Source organism: Parasteatoda tepidariorum, chromosome 12, assembly GCF_982258835.1.
Source record: "Parasteatoda tepidariorum strain Cologne lab strain chromosome 12, Ptep-v5.0, whole genome shotgun sequence".
NCBI lineage: Eukaryota > Metazoa > Arthropoda > Arachnida > Araneae > Theridiidae > Parasteatoda > Parasteatoda tepidariorum.
Genome location: NC_141766.1, coordinates 6,367,955 through 6,386,783, shown reverse-complemented (window position 1 = coordinate 6,386,783; position 18,829 = coordinate 6,367,955). Strand labels below are relative to the sequence as shown.

At 29.1% G+C, this 18,829-nt stretch overlaps 1 protein-coding gene across 3 annotated transcripts in view; it reads right to left on the bottom strand.

Annotated features, from left to right (window-relative positions):
* Window positions 1-9,926: 9,926 nt before the first annotated feature.
* Window positions 9,927-18,829, bottom strand: part of LOC107453366 (pyruvate kinase PKM) — a 29,917-nt gene continuing 21,014 nt past the window's right edge. For all 3 annotated transcript variants that reach the window (XM_016070175.4, XM_016070176.4, XM_071188431.2), the window contains exons 10-11: window positions 18,147-18,265; window positions 9,927-10,201 (exon numbers count right to left, since the gene is read on the bottom strand). In XM_016070175.4, coding sequence (XP_015925661.2) covers window positions 10,032-10,201; window positions 18,147-18,265 — 289 coding nt within the window. In that variant the 3' untranslated portion in view covers window positions 9,927-10,031. The remainder of the gene's footprint in view (window positions 10,202-18,146; window positions 18,266-18,829) is intronic.

Here is an 18,829-nt window from a genome sequence, read left to right as displayed (position 1 = left end):
TATGCAATTTATGTTAAAAATTTCATATTGTACACAACTGTTATAGCCACAAACGATCTTGAGAAGATTTATTTTATTCAGAAATATTATTGCAGAGGTAGAAAAATAAGGTTTTTTTGACAGAATAAACACACAAACAAAGCATTTTTGAAATATTTTGAATATTATACACTTCATCCAATTTGTGTACACTGCGCCAAAACAGAAAGGACCACCCTGCCTAATTTTTGATCAAACCATTTTCATGTTTTAGGAATCAATCTTAATGACTCGAGGGGGTAACCTCAAATATGCTAATTAATTAGTGCAGACGATATTATAAGTTTTGAAATCAGACACAAAAAGGTACTTTCTCTGAATAAACATATCTTTTTTTCGACGGATTTGAATTTTTACCCCCAATGCCAGGGCCGTCTTAATAGCAAGCAGGGCCCCCGGGCACAGAAATGTTTTGGGCCCTTATTACATCTCATACTGTTTAAAATAGAACTAAAAAACTTCACATGCATAAAATTAATCATTTTTAAGATATGCCATAATTTTAACAAAGTTAAACACATTTTTATAGCCCCAAAAACTCAATGCACATAAAATAAAGCATTTTTAAACTAGGCATAATTTTTCTTAAAAAAATGAGATGCTAACAAATTGCAATTCTCAAATAGTAAGTAATTTTCAAAACGAAGAAGCTAATTAAAATAAGTAAATTACAAAGCATAAAGAGTATTGTTTATTGATACCTCGTCCCGCCCTATTCAGGGCACACGAGAGTAGAACAAACATTCTACAGACAAAACATACATAAAACACAAAAAATTACATTAGCAGCAAGTATAAATGACATATAAAGAAAAAATTAAAGTATGAAAATATTTACAACATTAAATACAAAAGCATAGGGGTATAAAAAAAATTTTTGTATTTTATTTTGTAACCGTCGCTGAGCAGCCGACCCAATTTTTGAGTTTACGACTACCAATGTTCAATTCCGCAGCCTTGTAATTTTGAACCAATCCAGAAGACAAGGAAACTCCTGGATCAGTACCCCCAGAGGTATGACTTGTTATGGGAACATGGAGGACTTTGTGATTCGATAGACTTAACGTGCACCAGTCACCATTTACTACACGGGGAGTTTTCGGCCGGCGGAGATCGAACCCACGAACTGTTATACATGGGCCCAGTGCCCTACCAACCAGGCTATCCCGGCCAAGGGTTAAAAAAAAATTTCTTTTTCTATCATAACCGTCATTGAACAGCAGATCCGTTTTTTGGGTTTACGACTTCTAATGTTCAACTCTGTAGCCTTTTACTTTTGAACTCAATATAGAAAACTAAGGAGCTCTTGTATCAAGTATCGGGAGAAATTTCGGCTTCGTGGAGTACTTTTTCAGTGGAACTAACCAGCATTTACATTCCATGGAGATGAAGACCACGAGAGCCTCCCACGGTTAGTCTGACGGCAAAGGGACTCTAACCCATGATCCGTCTGCCACTGAGGATATTTCACGTCAGCACTGTGGTCTGTGCAAGCCGGATGCAGATTCGTATCGACCAGCCATCATTGAATTCGAACCCGGTTCACCTCATTGGACGCTCTATCCCCTGAGCCATCGCGGCTAGGGTATAGCAATTAAAAAAATTCAAAAGGTATGAATTGCTTCGTCAAACTATTAAAAAGTCAGTTATTATAATATTAATATTTAAACATCTTTCAATGCATATCAGACATAACCAGTTTAAAAGTTGCTGTCGTATGATTCGAAACACTTTCAATTATTACTTTAATTAACTATAAATACTGAACAGAGTTGGTTGAGAAGCATATTTAGTTGTTGTTGTAGTTCATTTACGTCACACTGGAGCATTCCTGGAGGATGATCCGAAGACATGCCATCACAATTTTGATCCTCTGATTAGGGGATGGCACCATAGAGTTGAAATACTGGGTAGAGAGAGTAGAATAACCCCCGACCCGTGGACAAGATAAAGTCACGTGACTGTAGCCCAAACTTGCCGTTCACTGAGACCGCTTCGATTCCCGTCCATTCGTTTAGCATTGCGATCGTCTGATGCAATTAACTGTCTGTCTTTTAAATTCAGAAATAAGAATGGTACAAAAGTCCTGAGCATTTTGCTGCACGGAGAAGTTTTCTAGGGACTGTCCGATAACTTTTTACAAGAAAGGGCGACATTTTTTTTCACTTTTTCTATTTTAAAATTGATTTTAAAATTTTTCCGATACTCAGTCATGCTCTGATAATCATATTTTATTTGCTTTAATAATCAATTACGCTCGTTTTTGCTCACTTTTTTTGCATTTAACATAAGTTTTTATTGTTTCTTAAACTTTAAACTTATAATGTTTAAGTATATTTCAATATATATTCTATTTTTAGCTGAAATAGCTGCAAAGCTTTGTTGGCTTCCTTGGCGAGATACTTTAGCGCCAAGGAACAGTTGAGTAAACTTTCGGTTTTGTTTTAGTTCTCTTTAAATGTTGATATCATTTCTGTATATTCTGAAGATTTTGTATATCTTTACCTCTTGATTACTAAAACCCAATATTTATCTTGTTCTAAAATGTTTCCTTTAAATATATATATTTAAATAAAAAATATGGTACATAAGAAGTTGTGTTTTTTAAATTACATAGGAATGCTTAAAAACCAAATTATTTGTATATTCTTATATGTTTGATGAATAATTAAATTCTATGAAATATTTTTAGTATTTAAATATAAAATAGTGTATAGTAGTTTTAGTGTTAATTTTTAATAAAATTATATAATTCTGTTACTATACATAAAATGAATACAAATTATGTACTATTTAGAAAATAAATTAAGGTATATTTAATATAATCATTAAGTACTTGTTTATCTTCTTTTTATTTAAAAATAGTTGCTTTATTGGAAATACTTTATTTTACTAGTATATTAAAGCGTAGAATTAGTTTGATTTAGTGCAACAAATTTAGAAAACATAACATAGAAGTGGATAAGTTGTATAGGAGTAAATTAGTGCAGTAAATTAGCGCATGTTATGCATTGGTATGGAATAAACTGCTCAGACGACCAAGGCTAACAGCTGGCTGTGGTGCAAAGATTTAGCATCGTGAACCTTTCTTGTAAAATTTCAACTGTTTTTACCTTTATCTAGATTGTATATATTTAATTTGCAGCTGGCTAAAAGATATAGTTTTAAATGCACTTACTATTTTTAAGAAAATTACATTTTTTATGGATGGGCATTGTAATTTTCTTAATGTCCATAAAATGATTATGGTTCTTTTATTTGTAAAGTAAAATATTTTTAACTGCTACTTTTTAAGATACTGGTTTTCTGCATAAAAATTATTAAATATACATTGACCTATAATAGTTGCATAAATTTACCTCATAAAAAGTTGCATAAATTGCAATTTCTATCACAAATAAAAGTAAGATATTTTAATTATAAGTTCGTCATTAGTTTCAATCTACATTTAGTACAAAGTAAAAATTCTAATTACTTTCTCTTTTATTTAAGTATTTTTTGTTTAAATTTCGAAAGCTTTTCTACTAGTCTCTTTGTGTGTACAATTTAAACTTCCTAGTAATTTATGGAATTAGATTGTACATGAAATACAAAGTAAAATTTCTAATTAAACTCTTTTATTATTTTCTTTGATTAGTTTAATGCTTTTAATCTTATATTTTTCTCTATTTGGAGCTAAAAACTTTTATATTAGAATAAATATTTTATTTCATATTTAGACAAATTGTTGAGTATTAAGTTAAAATGCAACAGCAGTTTATTTTTGAAAATATCTCTTTTAAGTGTCAGGAAAAAAAGAAGTCAAAATTCTAAATTAATAATGTAAATAATCTTTATTGTATAAATAATTTAATGTATTCAATATATAAATAAAATTCCAAACGTAATTAAATTTAATCAAAAATATGTTTTCTAACTAATCTGTTCTACTAAAAACGGGTTTTATTTTCCCCGAAATTTGATATTACCTCTCGAGCAGTCTCTTGGTGAGCATAAATAAAAATGATAAAAGTGTTGCAACATTAACGTTATTTCTAAGCATCGAACTTTTTTCAGACAATCTGTTTAATTTTACAATTTGTTTTATCTAACAGTGATAAAACTTTTAAAACGTAAAGATTAAATTAATTTTTTAAACGAACTTGTATTTCATTAAAAAAGAAGGGCAACATTTTCAAATTCACATTTTAAGCCCTGGTAGATTAAAAAAAAATCCTAATTTTTGTATCGAAGTTATTATTTTTTTTTAAAAAAATAACAATAGTTATTACAATATATATTAGTAATTTTTTTTTTTTTAAATAGGTCTTTGCAATAAAAACATTTAAAAAAATAATTTCTGAATATAGTAATAAATATAAGTGATACAGAATATCGTTTTTTATTTTCATGTAATGAATAAATTTTAAGGAATAGTGTTAAGGGTACAGACGAGAACAACTGAATTTTTTTAAATAAAGGCAGTACTTTAATTAAAAATTATTTGTTAAGAGAAAAAAAACTCCTCATGTTTTAAAAACCCATTTAATAATATTAAAGAAATATGATTAACGAAAATATATTTTTTCTCTCTTTCAAATGCTCCGATTATTTGCGCATCGGTAATATCGAAATAAAGCTGTTTAAAAACTTGTCTTTCAAATGCTCCGATTATTTGCGCATCGGTAATATCGAAATAAAGCTGTTTAAAAACTTAGTGCGCCAACATTTGTGATACTGCGCCAAGTATTGCACTCTTTCCATCACGTGATTGTAACTCTTTGCTTGCTATCTGTGGCGTGTCTTTTCGGAAGGAATAAAGCGGACTTGGTTCCTCTACCTACTATATCAACTCTATGGATGGCACACCCGCTTCGGTAGCACAATGACCTGCACGCGAAGTCGAGCACTTTACGGTAGAACAGTTTAACGAGGACCCATACCGCACATCCTCGGTCCCTACGCAGACTGATCCAAGTGGTTACCCACCCTCACACTGACCGTAGCCAGTGATGCTTGACTTCTGTGATCTCAAGCATATTCAGAGACATTATCACTTAGGGAGTTGAGCACCTAAAAACTTCATTTTAACGAAGAAAAATAGATTTCAGCTGACTTTTTATTTTTCCTAGTGATAATCTATTCAAACTATTGGTGTTTGTATGGTAATCAATCACTATTCTTAGAAAAAAAATTTCGCACTTTTTACGCTAGTATATATATCCCAGAAAGCATGCAACCTTACGGTTACCTTCTGTCAGAATTTTCCTCTTATTGTCGAACGAAAGTGTTTGTACTAGAAAGCTTTTTTTAATAAGGCAAAAATATTGCAGTTTTTAAACCTTTCATCCTAAAAGGATTACAAATTATTTTTTAAGACTTTTTTTTAAATAAGTGTTGTCACTTAAGTAAAATGGTCAGTTAGCTGACGTCACACTAACTGCATTGCTCATTAAAATTTCATGACAAGGTGGATTTTAGCTGAGCATGCAAGACTTTGTGGAAAGAAAGGTTTAAGAGTATTTTCACCTTTGAGACTAGCTTTACTGAAGGATTTTTTTACGTTTGAAAACTTTAAGTCAACCTCGATTTAAGGTTTTTATATAGAAGGTTGTTTTCAAAGGTTTTGGACTAGGGTAATGTGCTTAGAATAGAGCAGATTGCCACAGATCTCGTTTTAAGGTTAGAAGATTTACACGTAAACCGCAACCTTTTTAGGTTTACATTAAAAGGTTTTTGCTGAGTGAAAATAAAATAAACCATATTTTGCTATTCGGAATTTATTTTAAAAATTATATAATGCAAAGTTGTTTATTCTTAGTTGTTTTTTTAATACAATTTATAAAAGGTAAGATTCTCAAGGGCCCCCTGAGTGCCTGGGGCCCCTGGGCACTGCCCGGGTGTGCCCATGCGTTAAGACGGTACTGCCCAATGCCTTGGGGGTAGCCGCAATCTGGGAAATATGTTCCCAATAGTTTGGTCATGAGAGCTCTCCAAAGTTTAGACCCCTTAACGTTCATTTTACTTTTTGCATATCTCAAGAACTTCTAAAACGAACTGAAAAATTTTTGCACACAATTATAAAATTCGTTTTTCAAATATAATTCCATGAAAAAAGATTTTTTTAGTGAACAGTTATTACTTTTTATAAATTTTTTTAATTAATGATCCAAAAATTATGAATTGTAAGGTGTATAATTTTTTGCATCATTTTAGAGAATATAATTTTACATGGTAAAATACGAAATTTGAGCGAAATCTGTAGAATAGTTCCTAAAAAAAATCGAATTTTAAACATTTGACTTTTTTGAAATTCAATTTCTTAGGAACTTTTCAACCGATTTTGCTAAAATTTTGAATTTTGCCATGTGAAATTGTATTCTTTAAAGAGGGGCAAAAAAAAAATTATGCCTCACAATTCGAAAAATTTTTTGACCATTATTAAATAAAATAAATATTTACAAAAAGTTATTTTTTGGATCAACGAATTTTATAACTGTGTGCAAATTTTTTTTAATTTGCTTAAAAAGTTCTCGAGACATAGAGAAATAACATTAAGGGCTCCAAACTTCGGAGCGCTCTCCTGACAAAACTATTGCGATTTTTCTCAGATTGCACAGCTACCCTCTATATTTTGGAGGTCAGAAATTCGAATCCTTCGAAAAAATCGAATTTGTATTATTCAGAGAAAGTACGTTTTTGTGTCTGATTTCGTAACGTAAACAGGGTGGCCACTCAAATCAGATTTCAAATTTCCCTGATTTTTCCAAGTTTTCCAGATAAAAATCTTAAAATTTCCAGGTTTTTGTTTCTTTTTTTGTACAAAGTGTAGGATGTGTACAAGAAAAGTGTCGGTATCATAAAATATTTTATTCAAAATATTATTTTTTTAACATATCATCTTGAAAAAAATAATTTATCTTGACAATTTGGCAAGATTTTTTATTTAATTTTTTATTAATTCCAAAATTTTGAATCAAAAATCATTAATGCAACAATTGTAAAAATTTGTCGACGACAAATATTGCTGTTAGCGATTGTAAAAAAATGTGATTGGTTGGTTTGATGAGAAAAAATAATTTATAGATTTCTTTGAATGGGAGTAGAAAAGCTTTCAGAAAAAGGGTGCAATATAAAGTCTATTATTATTAAATTATAACCAACTAATTTTAGGAGAATTTCATAAAGTTAAAAATACAAAAACATTTTGTCAAAATAGAAAAAAAAATTACCACCAAAGCGTCGGAACAAACTTGAGCCATAAATGGATTCAGCCCAAGGACAGAATTTAAAAACAGAAGCTAATTTCCTAATCCCTTTTTCCACCTCCACCAGAATCTTTCCTAAATTGCACAGTCCCATAGCGGTCAAAGGTTTCTACATTCGTTTAGCAACCGTAGCAGAATTTTATGTGGCATTCTAGTTTAACAGAGATCTTCAGATTCTAGTTTAACAATGGAGCAAATTTTGATGCAAGCAAAGTATCGCTAAGTTGATGATATTTCAACTGTTTGGCGATACATTTTCGTATAAAAAAGGTGGGTATAATGGATGAAATAATTTAAATTAAGAAAATTAGTAAATAACTTAAATTGGTGAAATTAAAAAAATTATCAAAGAAAAAATTTCTAGCTTTTCTTTAAAATTCCCTGATTTTTCCAGGTTTTTATCCAAATTTCCCTGATATTTCCAGGTTTTTTCCAGTATAAAAAAAATTCCCTGATAATTCCAGGTGGCTGGCCACCCTGATAAAATATCGTCTGCACTTATTAATTAGCATATTTGAAGTCATCCCTTCGAGCAATTAATATTAAGTCCTAGAACGTGAAAAAGCGATAATAATTAGATCAAAAGTTACTCAAGGTGGTCCATTTATTTTATTTGAGCACTGTACATTTCAACTAATATTGGCACTTCAAAGATTTATTATCAGGAAAATATGAAGACAAATCTTCAATGGAATATGAAGCGCTTTGCATTGAAGCATATATTGTGTTGAGATGCTTTTAGATTTCTTTAATCTGTAATTTAAAATCCAACCAAAAATTTGTGTAAAATTTTAAACTTAATTTTACAACTTATAAAAATGTAAAAGGAGAGATATTCAATAGGTGAAAATCATTCAAAAGAATTAACATCTAATTGATATTTGTTACATGGTGAAAACATGGCATGGCACACAAGCTTCAACTGAAATATCAGTATCTGAAATCTTGATAAGTACTCTTCATCATCGTCTGATTCCGCCATAGCGAACATAATGTGGTTTGAAGGAAATTTTGGAAGAGCTGCAACATTACAAAAATCCGACAAATGGTGCTAAACTGCCGAATTTTTTTCAGGAATACTTAAAAATTCGCAATTTATTGGAAATATCGTAAATTACATATCATGCATTGGACAAACTAAGTTCGGGCTTCACGGAATTGAAGCACCGATATTTCTCTTGCCCGAACTGAGGTCGGCCATTCCAAAATTGGTGCATTTGCGTTTCCCGAACTGATTTCGAACGTCACAGACAAGGGGTTAATGAAGTCGAAAAATGGTAATTATATCCACCTGATGTATTTGTATCTAATGGTTAGGCAGGACGTTAAAAAACAACTATAGTTATTTATGAAACAAATTTCAACATCATATTACATAGATAATGATAAATAATCCTACGAAACTGAAGCAGAAGTATAGAGAAGATAATTTAAAAACTCCATTTGCTTGTCTGAACAGGTTAAACTCTACTTCCCTACTTATAAAAATTTTATTGAATAACAACGATATTTCGTAACTACTCTGCGGACACGAAGAAACTGCTTAGATAAGAACGATATTTATCTTAAAAGCACTTACAGGATTACATTTTTTTTATTTATTTAAAGCAAAATTCACTTTTTACGACATTCAAGACTCGAAACGCTTTTTTCCCTTCTTTTCTTAATTAATAAAAAAATCAAATACAGTTTTATGACTCGATTAAAAATAAGTAGTACAAATAAAAATTTTCCGGGATTTTTTGCACTTAAGGTTGCACAGTCCCTGGAAGTCTGATTTGCAGAAGAATTTCTTATCAGTATTTGTTATTATGAATGTTATTTTTCTACATTCGAAAATGATTTCATTTCAGAGTAAGAATTTTATGCATCATTTTATTAGCTTTCTTTGAAAATTTTATCGATCGTAATTTTTTTTTTAAATACTTAAAATATTAGTTTTGTCAAATTTAAATTATTAAAGCTAGAACTTTAATATTTCTGCGACGGCTAAGAAAATGGATTTCTTATTGATATAGATCTGATAAAATAAATTTTCTACCCCTTCGAAAAAGTTCAATTTCATTTTATATTCAGTGAATCATTAAACTCTTATACAGAAACCGAATTATACTTTGTGTAGTCATCTTAAAAATGCAAATATTTTATTATATCATAAAATGATATTGGAAGTATTTTTTATAAGATTTGAAATGTTATTTGAAATAAATATGATTAGAACAATTTAACCACTATGCCCCAAGGAATTTGTAGTTAGCAGAAAGTTCTGTACTTAGGCATATTGAATGTAGAAATGTAAGCATTATCCATTAGTGGACAGAATTATCTACAAAGAAAATATTACAGAATGGCAATTCTATTACACTGCAAAATAAAAAAGATCTTTTAAGATGCTCACAGCAGTACAAACTGCATTAATTATGGTAGTAATATTTCATTCATTCACCAAAAAATACATAATTTAAGATATTTATTTTAAATTTTGCCTAGGGGTCCCCCAAATTAGCACGAAGAAATTATAACTATCCATTCCAGGCCATACTCTGATCTGAAAAGTAAACAATCAACATGAATGGACAGGAAGCTTTTCTATTAGTTAACAAACTAAAATTTTTATTCCAGATAAATAATAATTCAAAATGATGTGAAAATATTTTATTTCTTCTGGTATAAAAGTATATAAAATCAATTACAAATATTCATATTTAATAAAATCTGTCAACTAGTAAAGATGTAGATTAAAAATTATTCAACATAAAATACTCTCATTGTGTTAGTGGCACCAGCTCCTTGTCTCCATCCTGTAACTACTATTACCGCATCACCAGTCTTGATAAATTTACGATGTTTTCCAAACTTTATGGCACATTGTATTCTAGCATCAACATCATGTGGCCAATCTGGTAATCTATCACCTGAAAATCATAAATGTTAAATAAATATATCTCTTACATTACCTCAATGAGTAATAGAAAAGTACTTTTTCTTACACATATCAATAATTTCAAAACCATGAAGTTTTATTTCATATGCAAATAACAATCAAAATTTCATTAATTTTTCTTAACTAAAGAAAAATGTAATAAACTCTACAAATAAAATTTGATTATCTTCACAAAACTTATGAAGCTAATCAAAAATATATATGAGATATTGATGCCAATATGTCACTACACTCCCAGAAGTATTAAAAAAAAATATTTCTTTTGTACTATCAACTTGTAGCTTGAAACTTTATCATACTTTTCATTTCATCTATAAAAGTAATCACATTCTATTTAAAATACTAGGAAACTTTTTGTAACAGAATCATATTATTATTATTTTTCAATTTTACAAAACTAATTTTTACACTCCCAAAACTAATTCCCTTCAGGCAATTAGTTTTGGAAGTGTAAAAATTAGCCCCCTCTGTTCATATCTGAGGTTTTATTTTTGCAAGTTAATGCTACTTTACATTCTCGAAACAGTATGCTACTTTACATTCTCGAAACAGTAATAACTAGAGAATATGTTAGAGTACTGCAAAAGTTTATACAAATAAAATATTTTCCTTTTTTTTTGCTCGCGGTCCTATGTGTTTCAGTTCTGTAAGGGGTTAGGATCAGTCTCAGTGAAAGTGCAAAAAGAAAAAAAAAATTTATTCTCTAGTGTTATTCTGAACTGGAGTCTCAATATGCTTTTTTATTTACGCATATAAAATTTAATTTACTCAAACATTAAAAGAAATAGTGTTAAACAGAAGGAACTAAAATAGGTTTAGCTAAATTATATAAAGGCAAATTTTAAATCCTACTTTAAATAAATTTTAATTTTAGAAAGACTGATTTGCAATTATCGTGAGACTATATGGAGTGCATAAAAACGTTTTATTGAGATAAAAAAGCACTATTGCGAAAGAAATAAATTTTTACACACTGGGCACTAAAAATAATGGAATAAGAAGCTTTATTTGATATATTGCATCTCGTGAGCATTATTTCACACAACTATGATGATAATAGACCGCTCAATAGAAACAAAAGATTTAAGTATTTAAAACATTTAATTACATAATAAGTTCTGTTACTGTTATAGTATTTTTGTTCACTTATGAAATTATAATATTTCACTTATGAAATTATAGAAATTTCTAATAAACTTTTTTTTTTCGATTCTTCAGTTTCTTTGATTAAAAAAAAACTAGGTTTATGCTTGCATTTTCCCATTAAATTTTTTATTATTTTTCTAATTATATTATGTTTCTCTCTCTAAATATATATATTCATATCATTCCATATATAAATTGTCACAAGGAGTTAAAACTCCTTCCAAATATAAATTAAAATTACGCCACTGCCTATCCCCTCAATTTTTTGCCGGTCTTCATTTAAACTAAAATAAAAAATAATCAGCATGCCCATTACAGTATTGTAGTTTTGGTATAATTCTTTGCTTAAAAAATATCAATCTCTATTTCATTTGTAATTTGGATTGTTTAGATTGATTTTCGTAAAAGAAAAAAAAAAAGAAATTTCTAAGCACAGTTTCAAAACTTCTGGTCAGTCAGGCTTTTAATATACTACAATAACAGATCAAGGGTGAAAAACGGTTGAGTCCATGGACGTGAATCGTTCTTCCCCTTTCATCTTTATAATGAAATGATTATTATCCACATCATAGCAACAATTGTAATAACTGCAGAAAAATGGAAATTCTTCAGTTGGACTTTTCAGTTAAATTTCAAAATTTAATGTTCTTAGAAAATATATTCTTCTTCAAATTGTGTTTTGCTTCTTACGTGATATCAAATATATTCAGAATAATGAATAAATCATTCAAAATTTTCCTGAATAATAAATTACAATTTATTCATTATTTTTAGCCTTTATTCCTTAGTCGAGAATAATTTCTTGAAATACTGCTCAACAGAAATGGGCACTGAACTGACGACAACTGTAATTGACTACTTATACAAAGTATATAGTAATAAATTGTTTGAAATCAAGATTCCAAATAATAATTTCTGTTAAAAAGAGGCTCCAATTACTTGCAATCATAACAAGAAGCGATTGCAGGTAATTATCATTACAAATAACCCTGATTGCCAGTCATCTTAATCTAAACTATTGCAGGTAAAATTTTTAAAACAAATAACATAGCAATTAGAATTATGAGAAATTGATTACCGTAATTGTATGTCTTAATAAATTTACTTCATTTACCAAATGAAAACTTTTAAACATTGTACAGAAATATATGTATATTTATAAATATAACAATCGTACCAGTGGCGTACGCAAGGGAGGGGTTTAGGGGTTTAAACTTCCCCCTTGAGCTCAGACAAAATGGTAAAAATGAAAATTTTAGTAGAAATTATGCGGGCTATTATTTTTTAAGACTATATATTTTTATTTGCCTTATGCCTAATTTTTTTTCTCACGGTATTTCTCAGAACACTGAAAAAACATTTACTATAATAGGGTTGTACTTTTGAAACCAAATTCACGTGATACTGTTACGGACTGGTTTCTTTCTGTCCTGCCAGTCGCGATAGTTTTTGAGACTGGCTTTCATTCGCGAGGTCGTTACGCGATGATTCTGGAATCCTACACGTTCTGTCGTGTTTGAGACAACTCGGGAATTTTGGAGTTGAAAATTTATATAAAAGAGGGAATGGAGAACAGTGGAGTTAGTTAGTCAGACTAAGAGTTATCTCTGCCATTTGTCTTTCAGAGCTCGTTGCTAAATCTGATTTGTTTTGTCTTAACAAAAAGCTCATTCAATCGCCGAATCCGTCATCGTCGTTATTTCGACTAGTGAAGAAATTAGTAACAATACTATTGGAGATACTGAGCTCGTTGAAGTTATTCATTCCAGCTCGAAGCTTTAAGATCGTAGCATAGCGGATACTTCTGTGCCAATATATATATACTTGCTGTTCTTGGATCTTTAGGATGTCAAAACGCAAGAATTTAACAATTTTTAATTATTTTGAGAAAAAATCACGACCTGAAATTAGTGAGGTGACAGCATCTAGTACCAATGTAAGTTTTTCTGTTGAACAGAAATGTGTCACTTCCGTTGAAGAAAACGTTTCTAGCACATCAAAATCTGATGAATGTGAAAGTGGCCCTCAAAGTGTTACTTCCCACCCATATGACATTGGACTTTTTTCAGAAGATATTACATGCGAGAAGATATTACATTATGTTCTTAAACTTAAAAAATCAAAACAAAATTTAACTAAACAATGTTGTCGAAATAAAAAGTCAAATTATCCAGCCGTCTAAATTAGGGAAATAATAGTGCTTTATTACATACTCGAATTTCTTTTAGTAGTTTCAGAAAATCATGAACACCCCCCTTGAAAAAATTCTGCGTACGCCACTGAATCGTACAGTGTGAAAAAAATAACATACACATTCACATATAGAGTGCATGTAATAAGTGTCAATGAAAACAGAACTCTGAATAATTTTTCCTCCATAGACAAGATTTTCATGTACTAGAACTTAATGTCAATGGTTCAAGAGCCTGATCTCAAAAATATAATTAATTGGTGCAGATGATATTTTAAATTAAGAAATAAAAAAGTACTTCGTCGGAGTTAGCATGTTTTTGTTTTTCGTATTTGCTCAGATTCTGATTTCTGACCTTAAAATAAGGAAGGTAGCCACAATTTGGGAAATTTAATAGCAATAGTTTGGTAAAAGACAGTGATCAGAGGTTTGATATTTTGCTATATCTCGAGACTTTTTTTAAGGGAATTGAAAATTTTTTTCACATAATTACATGATTTGCTTATCTAAAGATAAGTTTACTCAAAGAATAATTTTAACAATTATTCAGCATTTATAATTATTATTGTAGTGTATTAATTGTATTATTATTATAATGTAATGCATTATTATTATAATTATTATGAATTGTAAGGTATACAATTTTTTCCATCACTTCTAAAGAATGTAATTTTGAATGACAAAATAGAAAATTCGAACAAAATCAGTCAAATAGTCCTCAATAAAACTTTTTAAAAATTTGCAAACTTTTTAAACTGTTTTTAAATAAACTGAAAAAAAAAATTATTTTTTGCACAGAATTATTTTTGAATGAACAAATGTGAACGTTTTGAATGTGTAAAGACTTTTCGAACAACTTTAAAATTTCTCGAAAAAAAGTGAAATACACAAAAATTAGACTTAATGTTAAGGGGTCCAAACTTTCAACTGCTATCTTCACCAAACTATTGGGAGAATATTTTTCAGATTGTAGCTACCCCCACCCATATTGTGAGGGTCAGAAATCCCAATTCGTTGTTAAAAAACAAGTTTGTTTATTCAAAGGAAGTGTACTTTTGTGGCGGATTTCGAAACTTAAAATATCATCTGTACAAATTAATTAGCAAATTTGAGATCTACCCTGCGAGTCATTGAGCTGCAATTCTAGTAAATGAAAATCCGATTATTAGATAAAACGTTATTGCAGAAAGCTATATTATTTTTTTTGCCTGAAAGGAAATCTTATTAAATTCTCTATTGTGTTAATAAAAGGTTTACATTTAATATTCACTTTTTGATATTAAGTTATGCAGTACTATACATACATATCCAGTTATAATTCCTTATACAGTGTTTTATAGCTGAAAGTGCAGAATTAGGAAAAATAAATTACGTTATACCCTGCTATTACCTTGTATTATCAATCAGTGTTTAAGACATTCGATAGGGTGATTGAAACAATAAAACAGCTATATTTAAATTAATTACATACTTTAAAGCAAATATTGAATTTATTAGAAATGTTTAAAATATTATAAAACATTATATACAATACTTTTATTTATTGTATACAAAGCTGTAAAACAACTAAAAAAAAACAAGCTTAATACAGTATAAAATCAGTTAACGTTTTTCTTTTATTTCATAATGTTTACTTATTAATTATGTGGGAACTGTTCATCTCAAAATGTTTATTCGATTATATTTTTGCAAACAACATCCACAGCTATTAGTAAAGCTGTTTTCTTTTTTTTTATTGTAATAAACATAAATATGGTTATTCAAAAAGAGAAATTAGATCATTTACTTCATAGTCTACTATGCAGTACTACCTTGCATGTATATACAAAAATGATACAATGCAGTACTTTAGCTCTAAAAATATTTATTTATACAGAATTATTCTGTATCTCAAATTGAAGCAGATGAAAAATTGATTATTTCACAGTTTATGACTGAAAACTTATTCTTCTACTTTAGAAAATTGTTTCAAACAGTTCATAACAAGAATTAATAATAATTTAATTAATTGAGATAACTTCTATTAGCCACTTGCAATATTGAAAATGGTAAATTAATATATGTGTACTGTATGTACATGAAATGTATGTACGGAAGTACACGCAATGTACAGTGCTTAAAACATTATTTAATAATGTTTACTTATCAATTATGTGGGAACCCTTCATCTCAAAATGTTATTCCATTGTATTTTTGCAAACAACTATTAGTAAAACGATGTTCTTTTTTTATTTTAATAAACATAAATATGGTTATTCAAAAAAAGAAATTAGATTATTTATTTGATAGTCTACTTTGTAGTACTACCTTGCATGTATATACAATAATGATACAATGCAGTACTAAAAATATTTATTTATACAGAATTATTTTGTATCTTGAATTGAAGCAGATGAAAATTTATTATTTCTCAGTTTATGACCGAAAACTTATTCTTTTACTTTAGAAAATTGGTTCAACCAGACAGAACAAGTCTTAACAAGAACTAATCTTAGTTTAGCTAATTGAGATAACTTCTATTAGCCACTTGCAATATTGAAAATGGTAAATTAAAATACGTGTACTGTATGTACATGAAATGAATGTCAGAAGTACACACAATGTACAGTGCTTGAAAGAGGAAGACTCTAAATAACCTTTGATCTAATCATCGGATCTTCATTTTCTAGGACTCAATCCTAACGGTTTGAGGGGGTGACTTTAAATATGCTCATTATTTAGTTAGACGATATTTTAAGCTATGAAATCCGACATAAAAATTTACTTTCTCTGAATAAACATACCCTTTATTCAATGGATTTGGATTTCTGTCTCCCAAAATATAGGGGGTAACAACGATCAGGGAAACATAGTCCCACTAGTTTGGTTACGAGAGAGGTTTAAAGTTTGGATCCCTTAATGGTAACTTTACTCTTAGTGTAAATGTTCATATCTCTTCCCTAATACTTTTTAAGCTGTACACAATTATAAAATTTGTTTATCCAAAGAAAATAACTTTTCCATTCAGAAAATAACTTTTAGCAAATATTTATTATTTTATTTAATAATAGTAAAAAAAAAAATTTGAATTGTAAGATATAAAATTTTTTGCACAATTTTAAAGAATGCAATTTTGCACGACAAATTACAAAATTCGGACAAAATCAGTAGAATGGTTCCTGAGGAATCAAATTTCAAAATTTTTCATTACTTAAAATATCGTCGATGCTAATTAATTAGCATATTTCAGGTCACTCTTCAAACCAATAAGATTTTCTTCTAGAACGTGAAGCTTTGATCATTAGATTAAAGTTATTTAGGGTGGTCGGTTTATTTTGTACAGACAGCACATGCAATGTATACATACAAATTATGTGTGAGCATATGTACGCTTGTACCTAACTATTAGTGTGCAAAAGAGTACATACAGCTTACCTAGGTGTGTACAATTGCACACACATAGAACCTACACATGCTTGAATGTAATACAGTGTTCATCCAGTAAATCAAACAGTAGAATTTATTTTAATAAACTATTTATGTATTCTGATCTAATGATAAAAATAATAGATTGCATATAATCCTGATTACAATGCAATCAAGTCAACTTGAAATTATGATTAAATTTATTTTTTTGTTTTGTAATTGTGCCGTTTTTTTTGTTGATGTAATTGTGCATTATAGTTACTTATATTTTAGCATATTAATAATCGTAAGATTATGATTTCTTGTAATCTTACTTATCTTGATTCACTTTTTGCTGCGATTACAAGTTATCAAAACAGCTTCTAATAAAAAATTAAGTTCACTTGCTTCGTCATTGCATACAATCACGATTACAGGTAGTTGATTACTATGCAAATAATCATATTCGTCATCAAGTGCTGTAAGTGACACACAATTTTTAAAGAAAATTACATAATTTTTGCATTTTGCTTACATTATTCAAAAAATTAGTCAAGACTAATGAATTTATTCTTCAAACATTATTCAAAAATTTGCATATAAGTAATCATTCAGAATAAATTTTATTCTAACTAAATTAAATCATGACTAAAATTTCCCTGAATGATACCCATGACAGCATAATATTCTACAAAATAGATTAAAATTTTTTTCATGAACTTCCCAATATACTCACTTTATTAACTCTTTTGTGCAGGTAAAATTTTTTCTTTAACAAAAAGATGCCCTATTTCACACATTTTTTCTGGTAACTAGAGTTTTATTTTTTTAGGAAATTCTTAGAAACTAATTATGCAAATTTTATTTGAAAAGTTCATTCAACAAGTTTAGTGAATGGTCTCGAAGTTGAATAATTGCATAGATTCAGATATCACAGACACAGTAAGAAACATAGCATCAAGGAAAATTACTGTTTAGCAAAATTGTGTAGTCAAGATTTTTTTCATGAATTTTTGCTAGTCCCTAAGAAGTATTTTGAAGTGCACTAAATATTTTTGTTTCAATTTTTTGAATGATCTGAGGTGGCATTTTAAAGTGATGTTATTGTACTTTCTCTGATGGTACAAGTGTATCATTTTAAAATCTTAATCCATTTAGATTAATCATGAAATGTCAGTAATTTAGTTTACTTTACCTTCATAATAAATAGGCAAAATCCCTCTCCATAAATGAGCTTGACGTGTTGTTTGAGCAGTACGTGATACAGCAATTATGGGACATTTTGGTCTATATTTTGAAACTTCATGAGCTGTTCTATAATTAAAAAAGAAATAGTGTTAATAACAAGGAAGTCACATTAAGACCTAATTATCATTTAATAATTACAAATAATGTAATTTATAAATTCTCCTCTCAGTATGTTTATTCATATAATGAAAAATTGATGCTTGACGTTATAAAGTTATCCTCTTAATACAGAAAGACTATTTAAATGGAATTGGAATGGATTAATATAACAGAAAGCCATAAAATTAACTGAAGGATATATTTTTCTCTCAATGTTATGAACTAACACCATTAGTATTTTGTGTATTAGTCCAGGCTTGTTTCCCTACTTGGAAAAGTCAGAGAATTTGGAAATTGTCTGAAAAGTTAGAGAGTTTTATTTGACAAGCCACAAACATGCTATCTTCCTGGCAACATTTTTTATGGAACACATTTCTAACACAAGAGTTCTGCTCTCATCTAATTGGCTAGGAGCAAAATTTTTATGTAGCCATAGCATGCCATGGTATTATGACTTAGAAAACTTCAACTGGAAAAAAGTTATTGGTTGCTAGAATCCAGAACAGATATAAGAAATGATGAATGTACTTT